The sequence below is a fragment of the Larus michahellis genome, chromosome 5 (assembly GCF_964199755.1).
Source record: "Larus michahellis chromosome 5, bLarMic1.1, whole genome shotgun sequence".
Taxonomy (NCBI): Eukaryota; Metazoa; Chordata; class Aves; order Charadriiformes; family Laridae; genus Larus; species Larus michahellis.
Genome location: NC_133900.1, coordinates 71,164,938 through 71,180,139, shown reverse-complemented (window position 1 = coordinate 71,180,139; position 15,202 = coordinate 71,164,938). Strand labels below are relative to the sequence as shown.

Genomic DNA, 15,202 nt, shown 5'->3' with positions numbered 1-15,202 from the left:
CATATTCACATATAGTCATTTAATCCTCTGCACAGTTTATTTAGCTGAAATAGCATGAACCGTTGGGCTTTGGTTGGGTTTTGTGTGTTGCTTTGTTGTTTTTTTTTTTTAAAGAGAACATGATACTTGGAAATTGTGGTAAGTCAATGAACTCCTTTGTTACAGCGTTCACGCTCTATCCTCTCAGCTCTGCAAAGAGGGCAATATTGTACTGGAAATGTGAATTGCACTTGAAGACATAAGCATCAGTAACATAAAGTCTATGTATAATTTCTCATATTACATTTATGACGATCCTTCTTTGCCATTATCAAAAATAAAATTATTCTCTTGTCTACCCACCATGTTTTGTGGCAAGATTAAATAACAATTTGGTTACATTTCACCTCCTCAAGTTAAACCTTCTAGAATGCATGTTCTGGTAAGCATGTAAAGATCTTCCCTGACACTGCATGTATTCACAACAGTCATGTTCCAGATGTTCTAGTCATGTTCTAGGTTACGACTAGAGCATCTGGACATTGTTTAAATGGGGATTCCCAAGTCACAATGTGTTTCCAACAGCCACAAAGAAACACCAGTTAAACTTTGCCTGAGGTGTCCTTCAACAGGCCTATGAAAACATTAAGTTTAAATAAAGTTCTACCACAAAAGCAAAATCCAAAGTCGTTAAAATATTATCAAGGTATCTTGAAATTTTTTTTTTTTTTAAAAGTCACTTTTGCCCTAACACTTTCACAATCAACTGAAATATATTTTTAAACACTCACATTACTTATGAGCAACTTTCTTCATTGCACCCCTGAGCCTTTTTTTTCTTTACTGTAAGAATACTCATCAATGCTAGCACAAGCATCAGGTTTTGTATTAAAAATAGTTTTCCTAAATTAAAAACTGGGATAAATGTTAAAATGTTTTGTAAAAAAGAAAGCAAAAGTCACATATTAAAGAATACCAGTCATCACAACCACATGCTGTTGAAGACTAGAATAAAAAGTGGTACACAAAATTGGTATTTTAACAGTTGCACATTATTTCAGAGTGCTGGTGGCAATACTGCTAAGCGCTACTTTAATCAAAAGTGTAAGATGATACAGAATTTACAAGATACCTCAGGATTCTCACTGATGTAACTGCAAAAGACATCAGAAAAGATGGAAGTTCTGAAATATAACCTATTTTGAAACAATTATATTTGATGTAATTCATCCCACTATACATTATAAAAACAGTCAAAGAAATACAAGTAGTCCAGTGTGTTTTTTTCTGGACAGTTTCGCGAGTAGCTAAAAGCATGGAGACACTTACTAATAAAAGTCTACTTTCTTTCTCTCTGTGCACTGATCTTCTGCTCCATTCTGTACCCAGCTCAGCACAGCTTCTAAGCACACGCTTAAGCTCCTATGGAAGAAAAAGGCTGAGCTCATCATATTTTCTGAGTTGCAACTGCAACGGCTCACCCCGAGCTGCTGAAGGCTCTGTCAATAACTTTAGTAACAGTAAGACCAGTTCTGCCCACGTTATGATTTTAAACCATCGTTTTCCATCAAAGTTCAGCCTGTAATCAAATGGCAGATACTAGCCAAATGATCAACCTATAACCACATAGGGTATTCAGAGCACCTTCGTGAACCTCAACATCTACCCAAAGGGACAATGGAGAGAGGGAGAGAGAGAAGTACTCCAAATGGCTCCTAAGCTATGTACTCCTCTGCTGACTTTGACAGACTGGAGAAAGCAAACTCTCCTAGTAAAGACTGGAGCTGAGGTTTTGCCCTGAACATTTTTTTTATGCATTTATCCAAACAGGACTAAGAGACGAAAAAATAATGTGGAAGGATGTTGAAGCTCAGTGAGAACAGCTTCTTTTCTGAAGAGTCTTAGCCCTCTTCCAGAGGCCGTTTTATGCATTTTATATTCTTTAATCGCTTTTGTCCCCTTGACCTTGCATTTTTAGCTTACAGTTGCTATTTTGAAAGAGGCTCAGGATGTGGCAAATTCAAGAATACTCCTGAGCGCACTGGTCAGTATTTTCTGGGGAAGTGAAAGTCAAGTGCAATCATCACCCCCTTGCTAAGACAGGAGCTGTGTTTCTCACCTCCAGGGTAAACTTGTCAACAACTACATTATGATGAACAGATGGGGCAAGACCATAACTTTTTCTGCTCATCTTTTGAACTGAAATCTAAGCTGCCTTTGCCCATGTCAGGAACAGTGCAAACATGCTGAGTGAATCAGGCCACTTCCCAGAACAACCAGAAGCGTTGGCACTTCCCTGTTTACGAGCACATCACTGTAGGGCTTGGGCACCCAGCAGCTCAACAGGCAACACTTCTGAGCACACACTGGGCAACTCAGACACCCAGGCCATACAACAGGGACCACGCTTTAAAGAGCTGCGCTCCATTCGTTGTAAACAGTAGCACTAAGGAAAACCTGTTCAGGCGCAGAAGGAAGCTCCTTGGTCCAAAAGAAAGATCCTAGCTCTGCTGAAGCATTCTAGCATCTGCAACCCTGGACAGCTGATAGTCTGAACTGCTGTCTCGAGTCCAAGTGCCTGAATAACATCTCAGTCCGTTTTAGGCACTGTCACAGAGGATGAAGCATGGGCTTCACCGCACAGGACGTTGTGTGGTGGCAGAAACAGCTGTGCTAGTGCTGTCTGGGGAGCACAGATCTTCTGTGTTTCACCTACTGGTTACCAGAGCAGCCCAGAGAGAAAGAAAAAGAGAAGGGATGCAATTCAGGTGAACTAAGTACCCACAAAAAGTATAAAACTTATTATGACAGCCTATTATTCCAGTAAGAGTCCCTTTGATTAAATATTGTTCAAGCTATTCTTCCACTTGAAATCACCATGGAAAGATTACAGTATCTGTTGAAGCATGACAAACTCAAATTTTTAAGTCTACCGTACATTGCATTCACTGTGTATATATTACAGTAAATATGGATATTCAGGAGACATCATGTCTTTCAGTTTGTCAGCAACTTAAACAGACACATTTTCAAGTGAAACCTATTTCTGTGCACAGCTTTTCTCACAGAAGTTCCTTGCTTATTACTACCCATGCACGCAAATGGCAGAACTTGCACACACATATGGATTCATACACAAATTCTATGCGCGTGTAGTTCCTGGGTAAAATTTAGAGCAAAAGTGGTTTAAAATGAAAGAAAAACACCCTCCCACTAATCCTTAACCCATTAGTATTATTCCTAATACAGAACTCATACCTGTTCTGAAAAAGCCTTACAACAAAAATTCATATGCCTTTCAAGAGGCAAAGATGTAAACAAAAGTAGTAATGCATTCTAGAAGATGTTTCTATTAAAAATACATTCTGATTGCTTACTGGAAATACTTGCCAAAGTATAGATGTATATAGATGTTTATATTTAATTTGCAGGGGTTCGTTTGGGGCTTTTTGTTGTTTTGGGTTTTTTCCACAGGTATTTCTAGATGCTGATGCAACACCACCAACAACAGAATAACTTTCGTACTCTCAGACTTTCCAGTTCGGCAATTACTACTGTAGTATTAGCATTCTCTTTGACGTTAAAAATACATTTAAAATGTCTCACAGACAATCATACTTTCTACAAGGACATCACCAAGTTTAATACAGACAGAATGAAGACACACCACTATTAGACACCTGTAAAGTGAAACAGTACTCACTTCGCTCCATTCAAAAAGTCATAAAGGAAGAAACACTTTTAATCCAGTGGATGTTGAAAAGAGTATGGGCATTTCCTGCAAAATTACAGTGTTAGCTATGTGTAAGTAGAGATTGAACTATAGCATTGTATTTTTCACTTTAATAGATCACAGTCAGTTTGCAGAATTACCAAACACACAGCTTGTCTTAATGCACAGTCCTTTATATACAACCTCCATCAGTATCAGAAGAAGTTTAGAATAGAATAAGGACGACAGAACCGGTCAAACCATCACAAAACCACCACTAAAAAAAGACTACATTAGACTTTTGAAGAAACCTGGAAATATTTAGCACCCAGCTGTAACTGGATTTGAAGTATTAGTAGTTGTTGTGTTCTCACCTCCCCTGTGCTCTTCTGAAGGTTTTAGCACAAAGTTCTGAATCACAAAATAACTTTGTACAAGGTATGACATTTCAGAAGCACAGAATCCACAGCAGTTAAAATGTGTGAGGGTCAAAAGACACAGACTGGGTATGCTGAGAAGACAGTTATATTTAAAAATTGTACCTTAACTTCCCTTTAAAACAGCATACACTGCTCAGCAGAATTCTTAATATGCATTTCTGTGACTTCAAATACTGTGTCTTCTTTTTGCAGGTTCAAAATAGGATCCATTCCACAAAAAAATTTTCTTGAAAACATACTGACAAAACCACTTGCTGTAAATTGAAACCATTTCTAATAAAATAGCATCCTTTAAAACAGATTACAAAATACTATTGCAGTTGTTCAAAAAGTTTTTAGCTGTAATCTAACACCTCAGTTTCTATATTCCTCTTCTCTTCTTGACAACCCTTCAACTCAGCATGACTCTCAGGCAGCCTGGTTTTACTTCTGTGAACCTGTGAAACAAGAAAAGATGAAGCTTCAACATGAAAGCTACGTGCAATGCCATATCCTTCAGCCCTTATCTAACATACGGAAAGTGATAAGGCTCTCAGTCAAGTATGCATGCCTGTGAGAGTCAGCAAATCAGCATCACGTCCTCTGGATGTGACAGTGAAGGAGGATTTTACAGGGTCTGGAGAGGTGATGAGCTGGAAACAGCAGGAACTAAGAGGAAAGTTTTAAAAAAAAAAAGTTGCCCAATATTCCCAGTTATATTCATTCTGCTCCTCTTTTCCTGCTCCCCTTTCATTCCCTCTTCTTTCAAAACAGATTTTCTCCCTTGTCTTCTGTAGAAAATAAGAAGGAAATGGGAAGTCTTTGCTATTTCTGAGTCCCACCTTCACATGCTCCTGTAAAGAAAAAGCAGCAAACACACTGATGCCAGCCCAGACTTGCTCAATTGCTGTCCCGCATAAGATGCTGAGCACTAAAGCAGGTTATTGGAGACCTATAAAAAGCAGGATTAACAACTTTTCACAGTAAAGCTAACAACATTGAATGGAAATATGTAATTAAACTATACTAGATAAGTTTAATTCATAGTGTTTTCATCTATCCCAGAGGAAAGGATCTAACACATAACAGATGCTCCGTATAAGATGGCTGTGTGTCACACAATCGCACTGGATTTATGAAACAGCAGACCTACTTTAATCTGAAACAGCAGACCTGCCTTAATCTGTTTAGTAGTTTAACAGTATTCTAAAACTAACTACAATTTTCAGTTAGTTAAATGTGGGCTAAGAAAAAAACGTATCAGTAACAAAAATCTAAACTCACCTGAAGTTGTGGCTTGTGAGGTATCTGATAGCTGCTGGTCTGATGCGAGCAACTCCTCCCTGACTATGGCTTCCTCTTCCCGTGATAACACAGAGGTATGGTTTACCACCAGTCTGCTGGTACTCTGTAACAGCAGGGATTGTAACGGTTAAAATCTTCCCTCAGCAGAGACTTGGCATTCAGTATAACCTTTCCATCCATTCTTCTGAAAACTCTCACTAGTGATTTAGAACTTTGCTCTCCCATGCTGGCTATGTATCTTTTACGTAAACGTAGGCATTTTTCCCCTCTTCTGAGAAATATATTCTGAAAAAATATAGGCAAGCTTTTTAAATCTGGATTGCTTGCAGTACACGTTGTGATCATCACAAAATCCTTCTAATTTCATACAGTTTTACTGTTTCTACCATTTAATCTTTGCTTGGAATTTACATCCTGTGATGTAAATTAAAATTGCAAAATTAAAAGAAGCAGGTGTGATTTAGTTAATTTTTAAGCAACACTTCTCTCTATTGCTTCACATTTTATCTTAAATTAATGTGACTAATAAAATAAAATTTTATTAGATAAAGAAAGGAAGAAGGAAAATATAAATCCACACAGTTTTTGACATTTAAATTACACTTATTTTGACTAACTTCTGCTATGGTGGAGCATGTGAATCAACAGATCAACACATCACATGAGCTTTATTAGGGCATCTAGCCCTGATAACAAAATACATTGCTCTTCTACCAGAGGTAACAGCAACCTAAATTGATTAAGAGTTTAAAAAAAAAAAAAGAGGAAAAATATAAATTAAACTGGATTCTCAAAACAAGACAAGATTTGCCAGTTCAAGATTATCAGTTCAGATGACATCTTTCCTCAACTACCCTCTCTCTCTCACTTAACTTTATTTGGGTTTTATATTAGTTTACTGTTAATTCTGCAAGCATTTAGTGGCTGTTATTGATCCCTTTCCCATGTATGCACACTGAAATGAGTTTTTTGTAGATTTAGGTGAATGGACTGAAAAGAGAGTCCCTACCATCATTCCAGCACAGATCAGGAAATATAGCTCTAAAAAGCGTTAGGTTGCAGCTTAAAGTATACAAATGTCATTTTAGGAATAGCACAAGATAATGCAATTAAATTATCTCTGATGTATATTGCAAGAAAAGGATGAAGGCCCCACTGAACACTTTTGTTTCTACTGTGTGGATTAGCTGCTTCGAAAAATTAGGTTTGAGCAGTGGTACCTTGCATAAGAAATACTTCTTATAAAAGCATTCCCAGTGTGTTTAAATTTATAGGGTAAACTAATAAGGCAGAAAATATATCTTTTTACAGCAAGAACACTCATAAAGTACTTGAACACTTCACTGGGAGAAAAAACAAGCCCTCAAGCAAAGCTGCACAAAATGACATTCATGGAAGTAGCAGTGTTCCCATCTCAAGAGATCCTGCTGAAAAATAGATATGGAAGCTACTGAAAGATAGCTCAAATCACACAATTTCATGTAAAAGTTGAAGACAATATAACCATTGTGCTCAGAATCCCAACATAATGATTTTTCTTTAAAGATTAAATAAGTAACATAGTTCTGACAAAGCAATGCAAACATGACACATATGTTTGAATTACCATCTCTGTTAAAAACGCCAGGAAGGACAGATCAAATGTTCAATAAAAAAATAAAAGCGAAGGATAAAACAAAAGGAAAAGGAAGATATACAAAGAAGCATGGGGCGGGGCAGCGCGGGGGCGGGGCGGGGCAGGGCAAAACAGAGAGCAAAAAGAATCATTGCCAAGTCAAAGAAAATAAAAAAATCCATGGGGGAACTTTGAAAATAAAACCACCCAAAAGCCGGTTGGTTTTACATGTTATTAAATTAGATTAATTCCCCCTGATATTGCCATATATTGTGATTTCTTAGTAGAAAACGAGGAGAATAACTTTTAGGGGGCAGGAACTATTAGTTTATTCCTACCTTCACTTTTTTCCTGCAGGACTCTGGACAAGTGATTCACAGCTTCATCCACATGGAGACCATGCAGATCCAACACGTTCATAGGCAGCAAGGAAGTATTTACTTTCTCAAAGATTTGCACAGCAGCAGCATGGTTGGCTTCTTTCATCTTTTGCTCATGAAGACGACCCTTTATTCATAAGCACAGCAACTATTACACGCTGAGATATAATCTAAGCTCCACACTGGTCGTTGGGTACAAAATGACAGTACTGGCAGGGTGCTTTTCGCTCACAGTTTGAAGCAGTAAAATTTATAATCGCAACAGAACTTCTGGAAGAGGCTCAGTGAGACCTACTCACAAGGAGATTTCACGAAATCTGTTCTTAGGAAACTATTCAAAGCTGGCACAAAGAAGAAATTATAACAAAAGCCTTACAAGAAAAAAAAAGCCAGAAAAGGCACAAAATCATAAGGTCTTTACATAAGCTAAAAAGTTATACTCCATGATGGTTTTCCGATTTATTATCCTAACGATAGAATTTTACTTTCTGAAATTATTTTGCTCAACATTTAATGAAACAATGTTAGAGAATCTTCCCAACAGGCCAGGAAAAACCTGCTGAGTGTTATAGCTGAGGTTAATTCTTCTGAACACATTCCCTAAAAATCAGACAAGTCAAGGGCAAACACTTTTTTTTTTTAAACTTTTTTCCCTTTTTTTTTTTTTTTTTTTAAAGTAGTTGCCTGTTATCTACGTAATATTTTTGACAGATCTTTTATGACTGACAAGGTCAATACAGTCTCTGTTGGAATTAGGGTTATTCACATTACACAGTGAACACATGAACCTTGCAGTGTTAATATCTGTAGGCACAGCTGAGAAGGGATGGAGAAGGGAAGGAAGATTTAACACCAGGTATTGGACTGACAAGGGCTCAAGCGAACAGAAGTGACAGTCTGTCTTACACTTTCTTAAAATGGATCATCTGAAGTGCATTAGCGTCAGACCAGAGACACCAGCCCTTTAACTCTCACTTGCAGAGGATTCTCAAGATAGGTTAAGGCCACCAAGCATAAGCATTTGGTATGAATAAAGGTAGCTTAGTTTGCCTTTTTATTACCTAAAAGAAAGTATATAATAAATTTGTAGATTGTACTTGTCATTATGACTAAGAACAAAAGTAAGATAGGACTTGAAATTACATTTCTACTTAAAATCATGCAGACCTTTGTTTAGAATCTCTCCAAACTTCAAGGATATATAAACAAAGAACATAAAGAGTTCATTATAAAGGACGATAATGAGTATTTCCTGCATGCACAGTAAAAATCTAAACGTTTAGAGTGATACATTATACCAATTGCATGAAAGATTTAAGATAATAGCAAATTCAAGTAATTCATTATTACATTTTTGTTCTGTCATAATGCAATTCATAGTTTAGAATTAAATGCTTCTATAATGTGAATTCTTACTGAATTTTTATGTGCTATTAGATCAGTGAAAAAGCAACAGCCTTTGAAGGTATTTGTAATAGAATTTTTTAAAGAGTGGTCTGAACGAAGCGTGAATGGAAGGGTCTCATGTGAAGGCACCAGGAAACCAATCTACAGGAACAGCTGATACTTCGAATCAGGAATATGATCAACAGCAATGATCAACAGTAACCAATGGGTATATACTGAGAAATGTGCTTGAATCAAGACCAGAAAGCCTGTGCTCCACGGCCAGAGCACACAAGACTGATCAGCAGCAGACCTAGCACGGCATACCACACCACGTTCATCCTGACCCAAGACAGACTGCAGCCATAAAGACAGTCAGAATGAGGAGGCAAAGACAGCAGGCAGCAATCTTGCCCGAGATTTATGGAGGATGAAGCAAACAAGATTCTGACGCAAAAGGTCACAACTTAATACCTATCTGACTCTTAAATAAAAGTGCGAAAGACATGTCTAAAACCAGTTCATCATCAATTAAGAGAAACCCAAGGGACATACAGAGGATTCGAAAATTGATGTTTGCTGCAGTCCATATCACACATGAGTGAACCTGGCCAGACCACATGGACACAAATCTCGGTGCTTACAAGTATCTGGATGCAACAGTGGGATCTATGAGAAAATGAGTTTGTGTGACTAAGCACTAAATACCATCTTTCACGAGGTCTCGCACTGAATTTGGGTACGTTAGCTTCCTGTATCAGTATCATTACTAGTGAAAGGAATTTTACTTGTAAGGTGATTCTCAATATAACATACAGACAACAGTAACTGAGCAAGTTTATCAACTGTAGTAGGCACAATGTTATTCTTATCACTTCCAATTCAGTATTTAAGTACCTCTCTAAATTCAGGCAAAAAAAGCACCATATTTACATTTACCTGATGTGCATAAAATGCTGCCACAGGCTTCATACCCATGCGATAGGCCTCCCCAGCCTTTTTCAAACATTCCTGTCTCTTCTGCTGGTGACAAAAAGCTTCTGCTCTTAAATCATCATATTGTGGATACTCAAATTCTTGAAATACTTCACTCAGAGGATCATCATCTTCCTTACTTTTTTTTGCCTGTAGGAATTTGCAATGTTGAAGCTAAGTATGCATTGTAGGGTGTTTTCATTAACATAGCTTTGAACATGTAACTACTACTAAAAAAAATAAAAATACCTTCTTATCCCGGTTCTTTGCAGCACTGTAAGAAGAAACAATTTCATTTTGCTGAACACTTTCTTGAGCTATAACTGTTTTTACAGGATCTGCCTCCAGAACACAGTTCAGAAACTGTTCAGTTTGTTCCAAAGAGTAGCTGTAAAGGATAAGTAAATCTGTGACTTTACAAACACATTAATAGCTGCTACGTTTATTAAAATGCATATTACAAACCTTGATATCGTTACAGAAATAGATGACAATAGAAATAAAGCACTAGAATGGAATTTTCCACCTTATTACAAAAAGGCTTGCAGACTCACTGTACTGCATTACTGGCATCAACACACATGCAGTCTTGATTGACTGAAACGTAATTGAGGAGCACTTGAATATTAAAAGGACAATGAAATACTAAAGTAAATTGCATCCTACCTTAATCAAACAGACATTAGTTTAGCAGTACACACTGCTTTTTGGGCTGGATAAGTTACTTCATCTTAAATCTTCTCTGGTCAGGGTTAGATAGTACAAACTAGTTTAAAACTAGCTCAGTTTTCTGAAACTGCTATGCAGGAAAATCCTTGTATTTCCAGTCAAGATTTGTTATTAAATTTAACGAAATAGGAATAGGATCATCAGTTGCCATCAGATTTCTAATAAGCCCTCTTTCTTCTTTATTCTTCTTGCTGTTCAGTAAGCAGACAAGAGGAAGACTGATCAAAAGTAAAGATAGATTTTGGGAAAGACAACACTATGCAGAGAATTTAGAACGTGAAAAATGAGGGATGGTGAAATGTTTGAGCTATAGAGATGGATGAAGGACATATTTTAAACGTCCCACAAGGAAAGGCTTTGATAACAACCTGGACAAGCAGAAAGACTGACAAGTCAGCATGCAAACCCATATGTACAGACAGACATTCAACTGGCCAAGGATGATAAAAGAAGTTTCTCCTGAAAAAAAGTTCAGTTCTCAGGAACTTGGATTTAAGAAGGTAGCCACATAACCCAGAAATATAATGCAGAAAAGAATGTCAGCAGGAAGAGACAGAGAGATGGCTCATTCCTTCAGAGCTGCTGTAGTAACCAGGAAAGTACTTGCAGCTAACATCAAGTGATGGCAGTTTTCCTCTTGGGCGGATGCCATTTTTTGTGAACCCACTATTCCCACTCCCACTAATTTCTCCCACTTGATTTAAACCTCATCTTTAGAGCAAATACGCAGTTCCACTGACAGTCAGACAGAGGTCAATAGCCAGAGACATTCTTCTGCCAATGAGTTAACCTGTCTACTCCCAAAAAAAAGAAACAAGCCTACACATAAAGATTTTATGCCCTTTTTTCTTTTAAGACCAGCTGGTTTTGCCTTTATATAGATCTACAAAAAGTGTGCTAGTTTGGAAAAAGCCATTCTTTAGCAGTATCTTAACTAATGTTTAAGACAGTAGCTGTGCACTACTATAGAGTGTAACTGAGTACCATTTTTACAAAGAACTTTAAAGATTTCTTACTTGTTGTCCCTGAAGACATCCATTAAGAAATTTTGATTAATAGTTGGAAACATCTCAAAAAGTTGCTTCTCCTTTAGTTTAGCGGCACAGTCTTTTCTAGCCATAGAAGAAACACGATTCTACCCATAAGACAAAGGAAAAATATTACAAGTTCTCAATTAGAATAAAATATAGTAACAACAAAGCCAAGCCAACTTTACTATTATTTGTCAAGATTAAAAAAAAAAAAATATCTACTCAGTAGGTGTGCACCCACAGCAGTGACAACATGCCAATATCAGCCTGCCACACTGATTTGACAGGAATAAAGTAGGGACAGGTGAGTTGTATTATACACCTCTGCAGTCATTTGAAGTGACTCAGCTGCAGCTCTCTCATAACTTGGACAAAGGAAAACGAGGATTTTTAGGAGGAATTTTGCTAGTCTATCTAGTCCAATGCTAAGCTTGTGCAAAGTCCACCTCTCTACTTTATACTGAGGGCCTGTGGTTGAAACAACATTATTAAACAGCATAAACAATTTTGTTTTCTTGTATCTGAAGCTGTACCATAATAAATATTCACATTTGTGAAGTCATGCTGAGAAGAAAACACAATTACAGCTCAGAATAAATCGGACTGATCATTCCAATACTCAGATTTTAAAGAAAAAAATAATTGTCAAAACAAAGCCAAGCTCCATGAATCCGAACTGAAAATAAAGCTGCAGACATCACAGTTGTTATTATCAGTAAGCCACATGCATGTAGTTCAAAGAAAGAATCCACAAGCCATTCTTTCAAAGTACAGGCTAATCCATACAACTTTCTATACCAGTAGAAGCAAAGTTCCTCTGTTTTAGCACAGCTACTTATGAGAGATAATTACAAATAAAAATGCCTGTTCTGAACAACTGCCGGGCAGTAGAGGGCAGTGTTATGCACACACCGACCAGAAAGGGTATGCTAACTGCGTGGAAGATACAGAATTAATAAAAATCTTTAAAAAATGAGTATTTTCTGACAAGTGGGTACAGAAACCTGTTTGAGATTAACCTCAAGTACTTCTTTTAATGTCTCATCTGTGAGGAATGTTGTGGGTTCTCCTTACAAAAAAATATTAAAATCAATTCAATCCACTTCTAAACAAACAAGGCATGGAGCTAATTAAGAACTTTTTTTTATATTGCTTTCCCAATAAAGGTGTGGGAAATCGCACTGATCTTTGTTTTCAGGTGAGCAACCAAAAAACAATTCAACCAAACAGAAATGCTAACCTGTATAGTGAAATGCACCACGATCTGTTTGTGAAGCAATCAAAATATTACTTTTAAAAATAAGATTCATATTTTTCAAACAGAAACACCTACCACAAGCAAACCCCTGTATCATAGTAATCAACAATACTAATTAGCATGCATTTGTCTCATGAATTCAGGCTGTAATCAGCAGCACAAAGATGAGTCACCAGATAAGACATACTCTGCTTCATTAATAGTAATGAATTTAAACTGCATTTAAAAGCGGTGCTATCCATACCAGGTCCTGTTTCTCCTGCATAGCTATTTCTTCGGAAATTATTTGTCTGAGAGAAACTTTCTGAATCTGAGCGTTCCAGTGATCCATAAAAGGAAAAACATCGGATGTTGCTGGTTTTTTTGTCTGTATGTCATTAGATGAGCCTGAAACCCAGCCCATTTTTTTCTTCTGTATTTTGCTGTCTGCGTTCTGAGATAACAGCATTTCTGAGTCATCTGTATCTATCTGTTGAATCACAGTAGGACCTTCAAAAGCAATAAAAATGAGGTGACAAATAAAACAATTATTAGCTTATTTATACAAGCAAAGTCAAAATAATTAAGTTTTTCAACCTAGATGGTCTGTGTTGTTTTCACCTTCATCACTTCTATTTTCCAAAGACTGTCTGATCATCTCTATTTATTTTGTAAATCAAAAGCAAAACCATTAGACTCTCTCACCAAATTTTCCAGTGCCAAGACATATCTTGCAGCTGTAAATTACCTTCCACATACCTTAAGTGGGGAGGTTTGTTTGCTTTTATAAGAGAATTATTGACTCATGTGTTTACATGTATACCTGCCTTTCCTCTACAACTTAAGGACAAACGCTTAACAATCTGATTTTACGTTTCTGAGTTAATGCTAACAGCACTGTTTAGTCATTTGAGAGGAGCATTTGCACCCACACCGCAATCCAAGTCTTCACCCAGGTCCCATGCAAGAGTAGTAGGATTCTACTGCAGAAGGCCATTTATTCTGGGACCTGCATGAAAACTAGATTGCTAGAGATTTTAACACTTTTTGAACAAGGACGTACATCCTCCTGCTACAATCAGTTCCTCTGACAACAATGTGTGAATGCTATATTCCCGACCTCCTTCCCTCACCTGCAGAAATCTTATTCAGCTAATAATTCTCTGGCCACACCTTTTCTTGCCACAGAGATTACAGAAGTTGTACCAAATAGCTGTCTGATCCAGCCAGAGCTTCCCTTTAAGCTCTGAAGTACACAAAATTATAAGCTTTCTCCTTGCATCTACCTGGGACCAGTGATTCTGCTTATAATTAACTTATTTTTTTCCTCCACAAGAAAATGATAAACGGAACCAAGGGCAATACATAAAGGCTTATCTTACTAAATGAATCCATAATTTTTCAATAGACAGAATATTTGCAACCTTACTGAAGTTTCAAAGAATTAAATATTTTTTATAATGACAATTAAGTATTTTTACAATTAAGAGACATACAGAACATACCTTCTGCAAACAACTTACATGATTCATCTCTCCTCTGACGCTTCTAAATAAAAATAGTAAAACCATAATGTAAGCTATAAATTTTGCAGTGAAACTTCACAAGTGTTAGCTTCTAAATAAACCAGCTTCAAAATAATGTCTCACGGTATTTCTCAAAGTTTGGATCATTTTAAAAGAAATATATTTAAGAAAAATTATGAAGTTAAGTTTAAAAGATAGAACTATCTTTCCGAAAACACATCAAACTGGAGGAACATGCCCTGCTGCTAGAATTTCATAACCTTAATTAAATAAACCGAACAAAAATTTTCCCAAAAAGTATTCTGTGTTTCATATGGCTATAAAGGAACAGAGGTTAGAAGACTCTTCTCAATTAATGTACATGGAGATGTTTTGTATACGTAATTATTCATAAAAGAACTCTTCTTCCATGTGTAAAAGCCAATAATAATTTTTGGCCAGTGAAATTTTCGGTCAATTTTGTAATGAAATTGTGCATTACAATCCTTCTTTTTTTAAGAATCTTCGTTTCATGAAGAAGCACTCATGACATGCCGTTTCTTCATCCCTTGAATTCTCTTTCAACAGCTCTGATGATTACAACATGCTGATATACGCCACATATTTTACAAACTACTACTGTATTTTATCATTGTTCTCGCAAAGATACTTCCATCTTACACATTTATACCAACACATATGGAGACAAATGGTCTGACAAAGCACAAGCATGCCATACCGTATCATAAGCAAGAAATCTACTAACCAGAATAGATTCTTTCCATTTTTCATGAATCACTCTTGCCAAATTCAGATCAATATGAACCACACAGTCCTCAACAGTTAGTGATCCTTATGGAAGAAAGAAATTATATTCATTAAAGCATTCTATAAAAAAAAGCAATTAAAGTACAGTAACCTAGACTTAT

General features: G+C 36.7%; 1 protein-coding gene across 8 annotated transcripts in view; it reads right to left on the bottom strand.

Annotated features, from left to right (window-relative positions):
* Positions 1–3,602: 3,602 nt before the first annotated feature.
* N4BP2 (NEDD4 binding protein 2) overlaps positions 3,603–15,202 on the bottom strand; it is a 37,577-nt gene continuing 25,977 nt past the window's right edge. For 6 of the 8 annotated variants that reach the window (XM_074587852.1, XM_074587858.1, XM_074587855.1 and 3 more), the window contains 9 exons: positions 15,040–15,125; positions 14,274–14,316; positions 13,034–13,278; positions 11,517–11,635; positions 10,021–10,159; positions 9,736–9,921; positions 7,369–7,537; positions 5,395–5,518; positions 3,603–4,568 (listed from right to left, as the gene is read on the bottom strand). In XM_074587852.1, the coding sequence (XP_074443953.1) occupies positions 4,523–4,568; positions 5,395–5,518; positions 7,369–7,537; positions 9,736–9,921; positions 10,021–10,159; positions 11,517–11,635; positions 13,034–13,278; positions 14,274–14,316; positions 15,040–15,125 (1,157 nt within the window). In that variant the 3' untranslated portion in view covers positions 3,603–4,522. Of the gene's footprint in view, positions 4,569–5,394; positions 5,519–7,368; positions 7,538–9,735; positions 9,922–10,020; positions 10,160–10,462; positions 10,692–11,516; positions 11,636–13,033; positions 13,279–14,273; positions 14,317–15,039; positions 15,126–15,202 lie in introns of those variants that run through there. The other 2 variants (XM_074587857.1, XM_074587859.1) reach the window with 2 other exon arrangements.